The sequence below is a fragment of the Microcebus murinus genome, chromosome 13 (assembly GCF_040939455.1).
Source record: "Microcebus murinus isolate Inina chromosome 13, M.murinus_Inina_mat1.0, whole genome shotgun sequence".
Taxonomy (NCBI): domain Eukaryota; kingdom Metazoa; phylum Chordata; class Mammalia; order Primates; family Cheirogaleidae; genus Microcebus; species Microcebus murinus.
This window is the reverse complement of record NC_134116.1, coordinates 63,707,272-63,723,520: the sequence shown is the minus strand read 5'-3', so window position 1 is coordinate 63,723,520 and position 16,249 is coordinate 63,707,272. Positions and strand designations below refer to the sequence as shown.

General features: G+C 42.0%; 1 protein-coding gene across 1 annotated transcript in view; it reads right to left on the bottom strand.

Moving 5' to 3' along the window:
- The window catches only part of KPNA3 (karyopherin subunit alpha 3), an 83,929-nt gene extending 69,652 nt beyond the window's left edge, over positions 1–14,277 (bottom strand). Inside the window, exon 1 of the mRNA XM_012737319.3 lies at positions 14,036–14,277. Within this exon, the coding sequence (XP_012592773.1) occupies positions 14,036–14,104 (69 nt within the window). The 5' untranslated portion in view covers positions 14,105–14,277. The remainder of the gene's footprint in view (positions 1–14,035) is intronic.
- Between the last annotated feature and the right edge of the window lie 1,972 nt (positions 14,278–16,249).

Genomic DNA, 16,249 nt, shown 5'->3' with positions numbered 1-16,249 from the left:
ACTTAACTACTAATTTGGATTAGTATACAAGTTATACAAGCACCATTCCCAAAATATTCACTGAAAATATGCTTCTATCCATTTCCTATGTTTTTCTGTCCCTTGTTTAAAACACCAGGTGCTAAAGTTATTTTTGCAAAATCTAAAAAGTCTCAATAAACATTCCCAATTATGTAATATTCCAAAACCAAGATATATATGTATGATATTCATGGAAGTAGTTTCAAGTATAAAAAATCAGTTCAAATTTATAAAAAGATACTAACTGTACAGTCTGCGGCTCTCTGCTAGCTGAGATTAATACTGTAGTATTATAGAATTAATACTGTAGTTTAATTTCTAGTTTTTCTCTATCATCCATGTAGCATCTCTACAATCTGTAGCCCAATACTCAACTAACATGATCATCCTCCTTCTTAGCCTACCTAATTCCTTTTTTCTTACAGATTCAAATGTTGAGAGGAATGTGCATGTACTATCCAATCCCTCTATTTCAAAGCCTGCCCAGCTACCTTTCTTCATACACTATTCAGCTTTCTACCTCTCAATTTCTCTATTATTATAATAAATAAAGAAAAATAACAGCCAGGTGCAGTGGCTCACACCTGTAATCCTAGCACTCTGGAAGGCCAAGGAGAGAGGATCTCTTGAGACCAGGAGTTCGAGACCAACCTGAGCAAAAGCAATACCCTATCTCTATAAAAAATAGAAAAATTAGCTGGGGGTGGTGGCACGCCTGTAGTCCCAGCTACTAAGGAAGCTGAAGCAGGAAGATGGCTCAAGCCCAGGAGTTTGAGGTTGCAGGGATTTATGATGATGCCACTGCACTCTAGTACTCTAGCCTTGGTGACAGAGCAAGACACTGTCTCATGCTTGTAATCCCAGCACTTTGGGAAGCTGAGACAGGAGGATCACTTGAAACCAGGAGTTGGAGACCAGCCTGAGCAATATAGCAAGACCCTGTCTCTACAAAAAATAAAAAAATTAGCCAAGTGTTTTGGTAAATGCCTGTAATCCCAGCTACTCAGGAGGCTAACGCAGGAAGATCGCTTCAGCCCAGGAGTTTGAGGTTGCAGTGAACTATGATGAGACTACTGCACTCCAACTTGGGTGACAAGGCAAGACCCCATCTTAAAAAAAAAAACAAAAAAAAAAAACCCTGCAAATATCAAGAATCCTTTATTTCCATTTAGTCCATTCATTCTGTAATAATTTCTATACCATCTTTGGAAGTTAAAAATTAACTATACATTATCAACCTATTTGGGGGAGATAAAATTATTCTTTCTCTTGGTTGGAAAGTTGAGGGGAACAAATATTTAAAATATTATTTATCAATATCTTATGTCACATCTCAACCCCAAACAACTGGTTGTTTTTGGTCTAAAAGTGTACGGTAGAATAGTAGGTATTTTCACTTTGAAATTTCATATCAAAAGTATGCTTTTAAATGGATATTTAATGGTACAATGATTATTGTTTTGAGGTTTTTTTTCTTTTAAAACATATCGCAGGTTATGTTTTAAAAGGAAAGAAAACACTGAAAATACCATATATCTTACCTTTTAGGCATACATGTTAAAATACTGGCAGATGAAACATATTGACAGATTATGCTTCAAAATAATCCGGGGAAGGGTAGAAGAAGGCAGGGATATAAATAAAACTGAACTGACCACAAATTATAATTATTTTTAAATGATACATAGGAGTTCAATAAGGTAAGTGTACAGCATTATTTCTCTATCCCAAAAGTTTTCCACATCTGTGAAAAAAACAGAATTGGACTCATTAAATTCCCATGTTTTGCTAGTTCAATTTATTTTTTACAATTCAATTGACTATGATATCTACACTTCAAATTTGCTTAAAAATTCTAACTATAATCCAGAGTGCATTGATAGGTAAATCTGATACAATTAACTGAAAATTGTTCATAACTGTTAACAAAACACAATATGAGGCCCGGCACGGTGGCTCACGCCTGTAATCCTAGCACTCTGGGAGGCGGGCTGATTGCTCGAGGTCAGGAGTTCGAAACCAGCCTGAGCAACAGCGAGACCCCGTCTCTACTATAAAATAGAAAGAAATTAATTGGCCAAATAATATATATAGAAAAAAAATTAGCCGGGCATGGTGGCGCATACTCTGTCTCAAAAAAAAAAACAAAACAAAACACAATATGTACAATTCTCACTTCAGCTGGGCCCACCTTCCTAGATAAGTCTTATTTTGCATTCCCTCAATCACCTTTCCTCAAGCATTACCTCTCTTAGACCCTTCACTCTCTACAGATAACTTTGTCAAAGAAAATAGAAGCCACCAGGCTTAATCTCTTCTAGTTTACTTACCCTACTGCAGCTGGTCCTCACTTCTGTTTGTGCTTTTCTAAGTCCTTTCCACCTGAGTCCCCTTCAAGATGACCACAACTGACCACAACTTACATCTCTTACTTCCCCTCCCTAACAACTCATCATACTGCTCCTCTCCGTAGCATCTGATATTACAACTATTGCCCCTCCTTCAGGAAACCCTCTCCCTTAAAGTTCTGATACACCACTTTCCTGCTAAGCTTCCTACTGACTTATACTTCACTGGCATTTTCACCTAGTCCTAGGAAATGATGTGGTTCCTCAGGATTCTTTCCTCCCTGGTCCTTTTTCCTTCTTATCCCTATAAGCCCTCATCTATGTTACCATCTCATTCTAATCACTGATCAAATTATTTTTCAAATATTCACTACTGGCCACATTAGCCTAGAACAGGGGTCCTCAAACTTTTTAAACAGAGGGCCAGTTCACTGTCCCTCAGACCGCTGGAGGGCCGGACTATAGTTTAAAAAAAACTATGAACAAATTCCTATGCACACTGCACATATCTTATTTTGAAGTAAAAAACCAAATGGGTAAAAACACCTGCATGTGGCCCGTGGGCCGTAGTTTGAGGACGCCTGGCCTAGAAGGGCCTGTGAGCCAAATCTAGCCCACCCTCTGATTTTGTAAATAACACTTTATTGGAACACTGGCACATCCATTTATTTGCCTATAGCTGCTTTTGTGCTTAAGGTAGAATTGGAACAGTTGTGACACAGACAGTACAGCCCTCAAAGCCTAAAATATTTAGGTTTTTAAAAAATATTATGGCCCTTTACAGAAAAAGTTCGCCAATCATTGTTCTATAAAGTAAAATACACCAAATGAATGGTCCTAATAACTTTTCTTGATGCCAGCACTATGGTCAGGCCATCCATCTCTGAGATTCCTGAGAATCTCCCAAACTCTCTTCTCACCCTCACCAATTCATCTCCTATGGTGCAACCTATTGTGCATTTCTAAATGCACAAATCCACTTCCCTATTTAAAATTTTCCTAGAGAAGAGGTATTTCACAATTTGGATCCACCTGTAAGAAATATCAAATTACTTTAGTTCCCCTAGAGTACAGGGGTCCTCAAACTTTTTAAACAGGGGGACCAGTTCACTGTCCCTCATACGGTTGGAGGGCCGAACTATCATTTTAAAAAAACTATGAACAAATTCCTATGTACACTGCACATATCTTATTTTGAAGTAACAAAACAAATGGGCAAAAACACCCGCATGTGGCCCGCAGGCCGTAGTTTGAGGACGCCTGCCCTAGAATATATCATGCTGTCTCTTACTTCCAGGCCCACCCAAGCAAGATTTACCACCAAAGAAATACCTACACATTTTTCTACTTTCAGCTTAAGCACAATTACCTCCATGAAGCCTTTACTGATCCACCCAGGCCAACCTGGGTGATTCTTTCCCTATAGTAAGCCCACTGCACTCAGTACACACTTCCATTACAATAAGTATTTCTTTGCTTTTACATCATCTCCATACTAGTCTAACACATTTCTTGAGCAGGAACCCAGAGGGACAGTAGAAGAAAGGTTATTAACAGCATGGGGTTTTAAAGTCGGGAATCTGGGACTGAATGCCAGTCCTGTCCCTTCCTAGTTATACATTCTTAAGCAAATTACTGAACTTATTATCTTCATCTGTATAATGGAAATTTTGTAAGAATTATTTAAGATTATCCTTATAAGCACAGTGCCTTGCACACTGTTAAGTGCTCAACAACTATTGGGTATCATTATTTTCACTGTTTTATTCCTCATACTTGGTTCAGAATTTCAAAAGCTGCTGAGTGAAATAACCGGAGCAAGCTTGTTCTGCATTCTATGTTTTCATCTGCATACTGAATATTTTAATCTGAACAACATTTGGATTCCAGAATTCATTATGTTTATGCCCCCAAATGTTTCAATTAGACCAACTCATTTCAGGTTTGCCCAGGACTTTCCTGGTTTGAGCACTGAAAGTCCTGTGTCTGGGAATTCCCTCAGTTCCAGGCAAACCAAAACAGCACCTTAGAGTTATGTTGCAAACAACAGAAATTGACTTTGGTTAATATAAGAGAAGGGGGAGGGGCAGGAGAATTTATTGGAAAGATAGAGGGCAATTCACAAAACTAAAGGAAGAGCTGAAGAATCAGGCCTATGAAAACAGGGATGCAAGCAACTCCCACAGATCTGGTGGCCAGAATTAATGGATGATTACCTTCACAGTTCTTCTGTCAGGATATATCAATTAGAGCCCAGTATCAGCTCACTTAAGATTTAAAGGCCAGGAACAGAATTTGATTGTACTAGTTTGTGTTAGCCAGAAAAAGGTGAGGTACTTTAATTAACCAAAGGAGGCAGGAGCACCTAGATTAAAAATCCCACCACAAGACATCCAATGGCAGAAAAGTAGTTTCCAAAGGCCAAATCAGAATGCTGTTTCCAAAAGAAGGGGAAATGGATATAATACTCTCATAATAACTGTGGCTTGAACATGCTAGGCTTTTAAGACCCAGTGGCATGGCCATTATTACTCATGCTATCTCTTTTTGTGACTGGGAAACTCATACTTCAACACCTAGTTCAAGTACGACTTGTGTAACCTTACTCAATTTCCCCAGGTATAGTCAGTCAGTCATTCCCTATATCTATACTCTTATAGTACTTCACAAATTATGTACCTGTATCATAGAACTTATCACTTTGTGCACTAAGCATATGCTTAGGTATCATTCTTCTCCACTAAAATGATCTTCCCTAGATCAGAGACAATACTTTCATATTTATAATCTTTGGTGCCTAACAATTTCTGCCTGGAACATAGAAAATGCTAAATAAATGTTTAACAAATCTGTTTTCCAAGTCACCAGAATATATGAAGAATCAAATAAAAAGGAAAGACAGGGGTTACCACAGGTAAACATGTTAAGAAGGAAGAGAAATGTACAGGACATTTTCAGAAACACTAAAAAGGTTTCAGTGTTTGTAAAAATTTCAAAATAAAAGAAAATTTGGTATGTAAACAAACTCCATAACCCAGAAAACCTAACTGTTCAGCATGCTCAATTCCAAGTAAATACAGTCATGATTTATTTTAGCATATTTAACTAGTGATGCTGGCTAAGCTGTGACAAAATTTTTCTTAATAGCAAAACTGCATGAAAGGATAGCTATATCCTCCTTATACTTTCAATATTCCTTTACCTCCAGGATAAAGGAATAGAGACCTTGAAGGGAGTACACAGTCGTCCCTCAGTATCCATGGGGGACCGGCTCCAGGAATCCCCTGGGACACCAAACTCTGTGGATGGTCAAGTCCTTCTGTAAAATGGCATAGCACAGTTAGCATTTTGAATCCACAGGTTCTGTGTCCAAACCCTCAGGTACCGGGGACCAACAGTATAGCCAAACCTTATGCTAACAAAACGAAAAATCAGTTTAGGAGTGGTGTTATAGAAAGGGAATCCCAACAACTTAGAAGTTAGATTTTCTAGAAATACATTTTGTAATTTCTTTACTGTATACCAAAAAGTCAAGTTACTGAAGTATACGCTATCACCAATTTAAGTTTTTTAAAAAAATTTTAAGGCCGGGCGCGGTGGCTCACGCCTGTAATCCTAGCACTTTGGGAGGCCGAGGCGGGCGGATTGCTCAAGGTCAGGAGTTCAAAACCAGCCTGAGCGAGACCCCGTCTCTACCAAAAATAGAAAGAAATTAATTGACCAACTAAAAATATATATACAAAAAATTAGCCGGGCATGGTGGCACATGCCTGTAGTCCCAGCTACTCGGGAGGCTGAGGCAGTAGGATCGCTGAGCCCCAGAGATTGAGGTTGCTGTGAGCCAGGCTGACGCCACGGCACTCACTCTAGCCTGGACAACAAAGTGAGACTCTGTCTCAAAAAAAAAAAAAAAAAAAAAAAAAAAAAATTTTAAATGCTTAACCTGAAGCTAATAAAGCCTTTAAATCAAACTTCCAGTTTACAGAAAATCTGCAGGGTGGTGAAAAACAGGAGGAATAATATGCAACACCACAAGGAAACAAATGAATCCAGTAATTAGCACATTCTATTAGGCTGAACCATATGAAATTCCGATACTTTGCTGTTTTGAACCTCCAAAATGGCAATTTCTTATGGTGCAATTTAATATAAGAAAATGACCTGATTTCTTCAACAAATTAATGGCATTTAAAACATGGTGAGGGGACAATAGCCAAAAATTGGAAGCAACAAAAGTATCCATCTATGGATGACTGGATAAACAAAATGTGGTACATACATACAATGGAATGTTATTCAGCCATACAAATTAGCCTTAATTACTAATTCACTATTGAATGTGCCTTATTCTCCAAACACTTTAACTGTCATAATAAAAAGTTTGGATTCAATTTGGGAAGTAGTAGGAAAAGGCACTAAAAGATTAAAAGTTTCAGTTCAAAAATATACTTTAGTAAAATTGCAGTGTCTGTGGTCGCTAGTGTGAATATATCTATTCAAGGAATATTTTCGCTATTACTTTTTCCCAGCCACTGTACTAAGTAGTAGACAATGAAGATATAGTCTGTGCCCTCAAAAAGCTCACAATCTAGTAGGAAAAACAGACAAAACATAACTACAATAAATTATCATAATTACAATGAGAAAGACACACTCAGAGTTCTTCCAGGATCAAAGAATGGTACCTAACCCAGAGCTGAGTGTTTAAAAGGGGAAGGAATTAGCCAGGCAACAGGAGGCAGGGAAGGATATTCCAGTCAGCAAGATCGCCCTGAGAATAGAAATAGCACTGGCGAGGAGGGGCGGGCAAGATTCCAGATTATGTATAAGCATATAAGAAGTTCAGCGTTTCTGGAGCTTAAGGGGGTTGGGAGGTGGGGAGGGAAGGTTGAATCTGGAGAAATAACCAGGCATCAGGCTCCCTGAAAAATATCTCATCAACTGAAGGAAGACCACCACTTTGGAGATAATTTTTAAACTGCAAGGTGATAGGTAATAAGGCCTAAAGTAGGCTGGAGGCAGGAATAGAGAGGCAGGGCCACAATCCAGAGACAGCACAGAGATTCAAGCAACATGACTGGCATCTGACTGAATGTAGAAGATGAGAAAGGAGTCCAAGAAGCCTCTCAAGTTTCAAATTCAGGTCACAGTGAGGGTGATGATGCCATAAACAGAAAAAAGAAAAAGAAAAAAACAAAAAGAAAGGCAGAACATGGCTTTAAACACTTTGAGCTTGAGAAGCTAAAGAGATGCTCATGTGAATAATTTCCAGCAGATGATTAAAAGAGAGTTAAGTCCCCCCACACTGAAATGATGATTAAAGCCAAGGGAGCTGCTGATGTGAGCAAGAAAAACAGTCTATAGAGAAGACTGTCACAGACAGAATCCCAAATCATGCCTACACGCAACGGGTAGGAAGAAGTGTTGGAAAAGATGACAAAAAAAGAGTAATCCAAGAGGTAGAAGGACCAGGAAAGAATATATGCCCTATTAAAATGAATTCAAGAAAAGAACATTACAGTGTATCTGCTGTACGACGTAGAGATTTCCAAACTGAGGAAGAAAGGGAAATGCACCAGGATAGTCATAAGCACTTTTAAGACAAAAGCACATGGTTAAGTAGAGCCCAGAGGCAGAATATGGGTGAATGGGCAATATGTATACTCCTGGGCTTGCTCTGTTCAACCGTATTTCTGTGTGTTCATCTAGTTATTCAGGAGTGCTAAACATTAATGTGCTGGTAAAAATCAATATGAACCAATATAAGCTTTACATTAACTAACATCATTCCACTAGTTGCCATTCAAGTATGAGTTCAGGTTACAGAAATACATCATAGCAGAACAGACTGTCAAAGGAAGTCTAGGCAACAGTATTGATGCCCTGGAGTTAGTGCCAAAAGAAATGATTAATATCTTATAATAATATTGTACCTTTCACTCCCAAATGTAGAGTTTTTTCAAATGTATTATCTAGTCTCTCTTCTCAAAGAGTATATATTAAATTGTATGTACTGTTCACTAAATGACTAGCCCAAGACCCCTACCCTCATTGGGTTTCTTGGCAGAGCCTACACACTTTTAATAGCTATACACACACAGAATTTGTTGTATATCACAGCAATTTATCCCAAATAGGTAAAGGAAAATTCACTTAGGAAAGCATTAGAGAGGAGGAAAATAGGGACTGATAGTGCCTAACTAAGCCAGTCAGGAAAAGCCTTATGGAGAACTTCTAAAGAGTTTTTTTGAACTAGAATGACTTGGTGTGACAGACCTGTAATCTTGGTGTTCCAGAGATATATGAGTGAGTCTGAGTAAAGACAGTTTGTCAGAGTGAGCTCCACTCAACAGACAGCCAGAGTAGGCTGTAGAGTAGAATACCATGTACAAAGGCAAGGAGAGGAAACTGTACGGGTTACTCAACCATCTCAAGTACTTTATCATGGTTGGCACAAAGAAGACATTAGGAAAGGTGGTAGGTGAGGCAGAAAAGGTAGGGCCTTAGGTGGAATTATGTGTGGTGGCATGCCAAGCACTTTTATCCTGAAGGCAGGATAAAAGGAAAGGAAAATAACATGGAAAGAATTTCGAAAGATTAATCTACAATATACACTGGTGAAAGAAGATACTGAAGACAGGAAAACTAGGTACCTGTGCATTTGTGCAGGTGAGAGTAATAAGGGTCTAAACTAGGGGCAGTAAGGTTGGTAACAAAGGCACAAATATGGGGCCTCTTCAGATGACCAATACAAAGAAAGGTGAAAGAAGGGAAGAAAGGGGAGTCAAAGATAAAACTTTAAACTTGACCGTTAGATAGTACCATTTACCAACAGAGGTTCCAGAAAGAACCAAATTTGGGAGGGCTAGCTGAATTTTCAGGATAATATTATCCCTAATATTATAAACTAAAGCACACATTTCAAGTGTTAAGGCCAAGGATATGAGTTATCATTTTTTGGTAAACCTAACTAACTGGCTCTTGCTAATAAGAAGGAAAACTTTGCAATAATAAAAAGAAAAAAGGCAAATCAATGATAAACAGTATGTCAAAAAAATTTTATTAGCAAGGTTTTAAAATACCAAAATAGGGGTTTCTGTGATATAGTCAAGATTTCTTCAATATTTTCCTCATTATCCAACTTTCAGGCATTCTTTATACATGCCAAGTCTTAGATTCTCCTCGATGGAGTACAGCACAGTGAACAAGAGTTCTGGCTTTAGTGTCATGGCTTTGATATAAGGCCAGGCTCTGCCACTTCCTATCCCATGACTTAGGGCTAGTTACTTAGGGGCTGTAGGCCTCAAGTTTCCTTAGCCATAAATGGGGATAATAACAGTACCTACTTGATAGGACTGTTGTGAAGACTAAACGAATAAACCATATAAAGTACTTAGCACTGGTATACTATAAACAATGAATATTAAGATTTTTAAAACAATTATTATTAGTTACTGTTATCCACATCTTTGAGATATACAGGAGCAAGAAAAAGAAAAGTTGACCCAGATGGCAGTTCCTGCATGTGTGATTTACAAGGATTCATTAAACAGAACATATTTGTTTTGTGCACTTTTCTGTGAGTTTATTTGAAAAGTTTTAAATATTTTTTTTAAAAAAGAAAAATAACATAATGCCTTACATGAAAGGGTCTGGTATTTTTTTAAATTATTTTTTATTTCAAAATATTAAGGAGGTACAAATGTTTTTGTTACATGGATAGCTTTATAATGCTTTAGTCAGGGCTGTAAGTGTGCCCATCACCTGAATATTGTTCATTGTATCTGTTAGAGAGGTTTTAACCCCTTCCCTCCTCCTCCTTCTTGATTTCCAACTTTTACTTCTTTGAGTCTCAGACCAAATAAAAGTAATTAGGAGTTTCCTTTTCACTATGTACTTCTTAGTTTCAGCTACAAAATCCATTCCTGTACCCAAGCTCCAAATTGCTGTCAGTGATAATTACTCCCTCCCCTACCTCCATATATAAACCTCAGAATGCCTATATATCTATCCCCTCTCTCTTCAGTGAGCTTTACACAGAGCAAGAGAAGGATCATCAAATCCTCATTCCAGGTTGTGGACATCACTAGTCTGAATTTTTTGGAAAAAAATTCCTCCTTTCAGACCTGATAACAGCACTATTTCTCCATAACCAATTCTAAAAATTACTGTCTTGTCACTCTTTTCCATTGTCACCCTTTTCCATTCCACCCTTTCCAAAGAGGAGGTATCATGTTATACCTCCTCTTTGCTTGGGAATAAATTCCTTCAGATCTCCCCATCAAGAAAAAGCTTTCAAGCAACTCTTTGCCACAGGACATTCTCAAACAAAGGCCATCCTGGAGCCTCATCTTTTCACTCCCTAATCTAATCACTGCTCCCATCTTTATTCACTAATTCATGTGCCCCTTTCAAGTTTGGTGCATACTTTCTGTAAGATTCACCAACCTCATTTTTTTCTCTTCTAAAACCTCTTAAAGTCTCTCTTTAAAGAGGTCACTCTTGAATGACATGCAATGATTTTCTTCCTTGACCCTCTCCGTAAGCACTATTGCCTGCCATATAATTCTACCCTTTTATTTTCTTAAGAAAATATGTATTTTATTCTTGCATCTAGCATCTCATTTGTATATTAGCTAGTTATATAATTTATAACATATTTTATCTTTTGTCTATCCTGTATGTGAAAAGATAGGAATCATATCTTATCAAAGTGCATCTCACCGTTTTGGAACAGCCCGACAATTACAACTACTTAGTTACAGAGCTAAGTTGTGCTGCATATCTAATGTACTAACAGAGTCTAATGGATAAGACTAAATTAGACATGTCATCTAGACTTAGTTATGCCTAAATCCACAATAAAGGCCCTTGATCAGATTTGACCCCAGCTTACCCTTCAGTCACATCTCTAGCACTCCCTTATCTCTCTGGCAGCCTCAGCAGTCCTAAGACATTCTCTCACGAGTCTTCGATTATGGTTCCCTCAAGTCTGGAATATCCCTTTTCCTTCCCCCACACACTTCTCCTGCCCATTGCCTAGCCAACTGTCTTTCATCCCTCAAAATCTGCTCACTCCTATTCATCCATTAAGAATGAACCAGAGGCTGGGCATGGTGGCTCATGCCTGTAATCCTAGCACTCTGGGAGGCCAAGGCAGAAGGATCGCTCAAGGGACTAGCCTAAGCAAGAGTGAGACCCCATCTCTACTAAAAATAGAAAGAAATTAACTGGACAACTAAAAATATATAGAAAAAATTAGCCGGGCATGATGGCACATGCCTGTGGTCCCAGCTACTTGGGAGGCTGAGGCAGAAGGATTGCTTGAGCCCAGAAGTCTGAAGTTGCTGTGAGCTAGCCTGATGCCATGGCGCTCTAGCCCAGGCAACAGAGCAAGACTGTCTCCCCCCTCCAAAAAAAAAAAAACAATCAGAACATCTCCCCCCCCTCCAAGTATAATGGTTTCATGCATTTTCAGAATACCTATATCATAGCACTTATTGATGTACTGTATTGTAAAAGTACTCCCATTGTAAACCCCTTGAGGTACAGACTACATATTACTACTTTTTGTAGCCCCCAAACCTAACATTGTTAGATACTCAATAGACAATTAGTGAAAATGCTCATACCTACCTTGTGACTTGTGCAGACTACATAAGCACTCACTGTGAGGTTCCACAGCTAAAGTACTTTCCTCATGTGAAATGGAGATAATGCCATACCTAACTCATAAAGTTGTTATACAGATTAAATGAGGTATCATAAAACTCTTAGTATAGTGTCTGCCACCATAGAAGGACCATTTGAATGCCTGCTATTTCATGCCTTAGTTACCTTAATGTATACTGGGAAATGTAACATTGTGACCAATATCGGGATGAATGCTTTAGCAACCATGCTGTCTTTCTCAGGCATCTGGAAGTCACTGGTTACATTCTGACCATCATCAGCAAATATCTGTTGTGTACCTATTATGTGCAGAGGTCCTTACTAAGGGCTGTGATAACTGAGCTCCCAGAATACAATAATAGAAGCAAACAATAAGACAAAAACCTGTGCCAATATCTAAGATTATTATTAGTTTTTCTGTATAAACAGTATTTTTCAAACTACATTAAGTTTTTACTTATAACAGTAACTTTTCAAGAAAAATTACTAATGGGAGAAGTTTAAAATAAACTCGTCACCAAGTAGACTGATAACAGGAGGCAGTTCCAAAATTTCTTGTTCCTATTCTTAAGTTTCACTTTTGCTTAGAAGTTCTTCTCACAAAGGATATTTAACCATGATCAGGAAAGAGACAGATGACCTTTATTTGTCTCGTGGCAATTCCCTAGGTTTTTTCCAATTAGTATTTAATTGTGTAGCACGGACAAACGGCCTGAGTTTGTTTCTCTACAAAATAGAAGGCTGAATGGTATATTTACCCTACAATCTTTCTCAAGACAGGATAAATTACATACTTCTTAATCACACTGGCCCCTTAGCAAAAATTACAGAACTGCAAGTCATGTCACCTAGTATTAGAAAAGGAAGCTGTGGCCTTAAAACCATTTTCCCCCTAACAAATCCAAAGGTCACAGTCCCAGTGAAGTTTGTGCATTATACTTCATTGCTTTTAGTTGCTGCAGAGAGACCTCTAGCGCTGCCTCAATAAGCCGAGTTTGCAAATAGTACCTGCTAATGTCACCTTAACGAGACAATGGCAACACGCTGAGTAGCAACAAACTGAGTGACCACGATGAATGTTTACAGTTTTGCAACCACTTGGAAATCCTACCAGCTTGTAGCAAGAGGATATAAGAGGACGTATGAACCTATGCATCCAATTTATTTCAGTAAAACATGTCAAAGAAATTATCATCCTATGCACACTCCCACTCCAAGAAAGGCTAAGAAAACAGGTCCTGGGCGCGGGGATCGCAACAACCTCTTTTCCGAAGCCTCCACACAATAGATGGCAAACTATTGTCCACCTTCAGCTCGCTCCAAATGCTGGCAGTAGCAGGAGTATGGGCTGGAAGAGCTCAGCGCGACTAGTCCAAAGGACAGCATTGGAATATAAGAAAATGGTCCTGGCGCATCCTACCCTCCCCCATCCATCACCCTCAAACAAGTCAGTTACCCGGCTGGTCCCCACCCCCCTCTGCGGGCCGCCACCGCCCGCCTGGGCCCGGCTCACAGAAGGTAGGAGCTGGGACCCGCAGAGCCGAGGCTCCATGTGCGGCAGCGCGGGAGGCACCGAGGGGGCTGCCCCGGGCGGAAGGGTGCACAGGCAGCGGGCGCAAGCCGCCACCGCCCCCTCGGAAGGGCGGTCGGCGGGCCGGGGCGGCAGCATCCCCGCTCGTCCGCGCGGCCCCGGCCCGCGGACCCCGCCTCAGCTCCACATCCCTTCCTCGCCGACACCAGGCCGCGCCCGCGTGACGGGGCCGAAACCCCGGCATTTCCAGGTCCCGGCGCCGGCAGCTCCGGAGGGTGGCTGCAGCCCAGCCCGCGACCCGCTGCCCGCTCCGCCCAACCCGGGCCCACGGTGACGGGAGGCGGCGGCCAACTCCGACCGACCGCAAGCCGGCGAGAACAAGCCCAGCGCCGGCCCCCCGCCCCTCCCTGCCGCTGCCCGGCCGGCGCGGCCCGGCGGGCCCAGACCGCGGAAGCGCACTCACTTCCACATCGCGGCCCTTGTTCTTGAAGCTCTTGATGCGGTGGTTCTCCAAGCTGGGGTTCTCGGCCATGGCTGCGCGCGGCTCCGGCGGCGGCTACTCCTGCGGCTGCGGCGGCGGCGAGTCTTGGCGCGGGAGGGGGAGGGGGAGAGCAGCAGGGGGAGGGAGGCGGGGGGAGGAGAGCACGTTCCGTGACGCCTCCGAGCGCGAGGTGGCAGCAGCGCCGGGGGAGGCGCGGGCCGACGGCCGGGCCGGGCGGGGCGGGAACGGTGCTGAGGAGCGGCGCGCGCCCGCGGAGTCTGGGGACACGTGACCGGGGGCGGTGGCCGGCTTGGGCGCTCGCCGGGCGGGACGTGCCCGGTTGTTTCTCGGGATGACCCTGCCCTGCTACTCACAAGGCTTCTCCACAACCCCTCGGTATTGCAAGTCTGGTGCCAGAGATGGAGCCGGACTTTGCGGCTTTTACTGACACCCCAGCGCGGGGCGGCGGTCGGCAACTACAGTTCCCAGAATGCCAGGCTCCGGCCAGAGTAAGGCTCCGTGCAGAGAGAGAACGAGGTGAACGCCGGGATCCCAGCGCGCGCGGCTCTCTGCGCGGCCTGCTTTGAGCGCCGGCTGCGAAGCCCCGCCCCCAAGGCCGCCTCTAGGCGGAGGAAAGGGAGGAGCTTCTCCGGAGATGGTACCTTGCGCCCTATCAGGAAGGAGAGGGCGGGGCTTCTGGGAGCGCACTTTGCTCCCTGCCCCTAGAAAATTGGAAAAAGTGCCACCGCGTGTGCTGTGCTCTGTCGCTTTTTTGGGTCTCCTATAGCTGCCACCCTCATTTACTGTTCCCTGGCTCTGCTCTAGTTTTATAAATAGCACTTACTTCCACCTGACTTGTACATAGATATGTACGTGATATGCGTGTTTATGTGTGTTACCTGACTTCCCGCCCTGGAATTAAGCTCAATGAAAGCAGAAACTTTTGTTGGTTTACTGCTGAATCTGTCGAGTAAAGCAGCGCCTGGCACATCGTAGGGACTCAATAAATACTTGTTGAACAAATTAGCACTCTAGCGTCGCCCAGTTTCTTCATCATCCTTCCAAGCCCAGTTCTGCAGCTCCTGTATTTCTGTTCCCCAACACCTCTTCTTCCACCATCACACATAATATTAGCCTTCGAGCAGCAGTCAAGTCCAGTCCTCAGACGCTCCAGCCTAGCATCTCCCCTCAGGCGCGTGGAAGGAATGACACAGGGAAACTTGGATGGATTACATTAATAGAGAGCTGCTTTCTGGAGCAGGTGGGCTTCAGTTGATTATATGTGAAATAATTCATTTTCAGAATCGATAGTAGATATAAGCAAATATGTAATGTTATAGTACATATAATTAAAATGAACTGAGCCGGGCGCGGTGGCTCACGCCTGTAATCCTAGCACTTTGGGAGGCCCAGGCGGGCGGATTGCTCAAGGTTAGGAGTTCGAAACCAGCCTGAGCGAGACCCCGTCTCTACCAAAAATAGAAATAAATTAATTGACCAACTAAAAATATATATACAAAAAATTAGCCGGGCATGGTGGCGCATGCCTGTAGTCCCAGCTACTTGGGAGGCTGAGGCAGTAGGATCGCTGAGCCCCGGAGTTTGAGGTTGCTGTGAGCCAGGCTGACGCCACGGCACTCACTCTAGCCTGGGCAACAAAGTGAGACTCTGTCTCAAAAAATAAAAAAATAAAAAAAATAAAATAAAATGAACTGAGGTCAAGGGTTGGTAGAATATACCACAGAGAGATCTGTTAAAGAAGACAACATGATGGGACATAGTGGCACAAGCCTATAATCCCAACACTTCGGAAGGCCGAAGAAAAAAGACCACTTGATAGGAGTTAAAGACCAGCCTGGACAACATAGGGAGACCCCGTCTCTACAAAAAATAAGAAAAATTAGCTGGGCATAGGGGCACATGCCTATAGTCCCAGCTACTTGAGAGGCTGAGGCAGGAAGATTGCTTGAGCCTAGGCATTCAAGGCTGCTGTGAGCTATCATTACACCACTGCACTCAGTGGGGGACATGGAGCAAGACTCTGTGTCTAAAAAAATAATAAAATCTTCAAAGCAAGGGGCCTTAAAGAGCCCAAGGCCCAGGAGTCTGGAATTCAGAGCCTGTGGTGGCCAGGCTATGTCCAGAGTGTTCATCTGGTGAGTGGTAAGATATGGCCTGTTAATAAACACAGCCTTC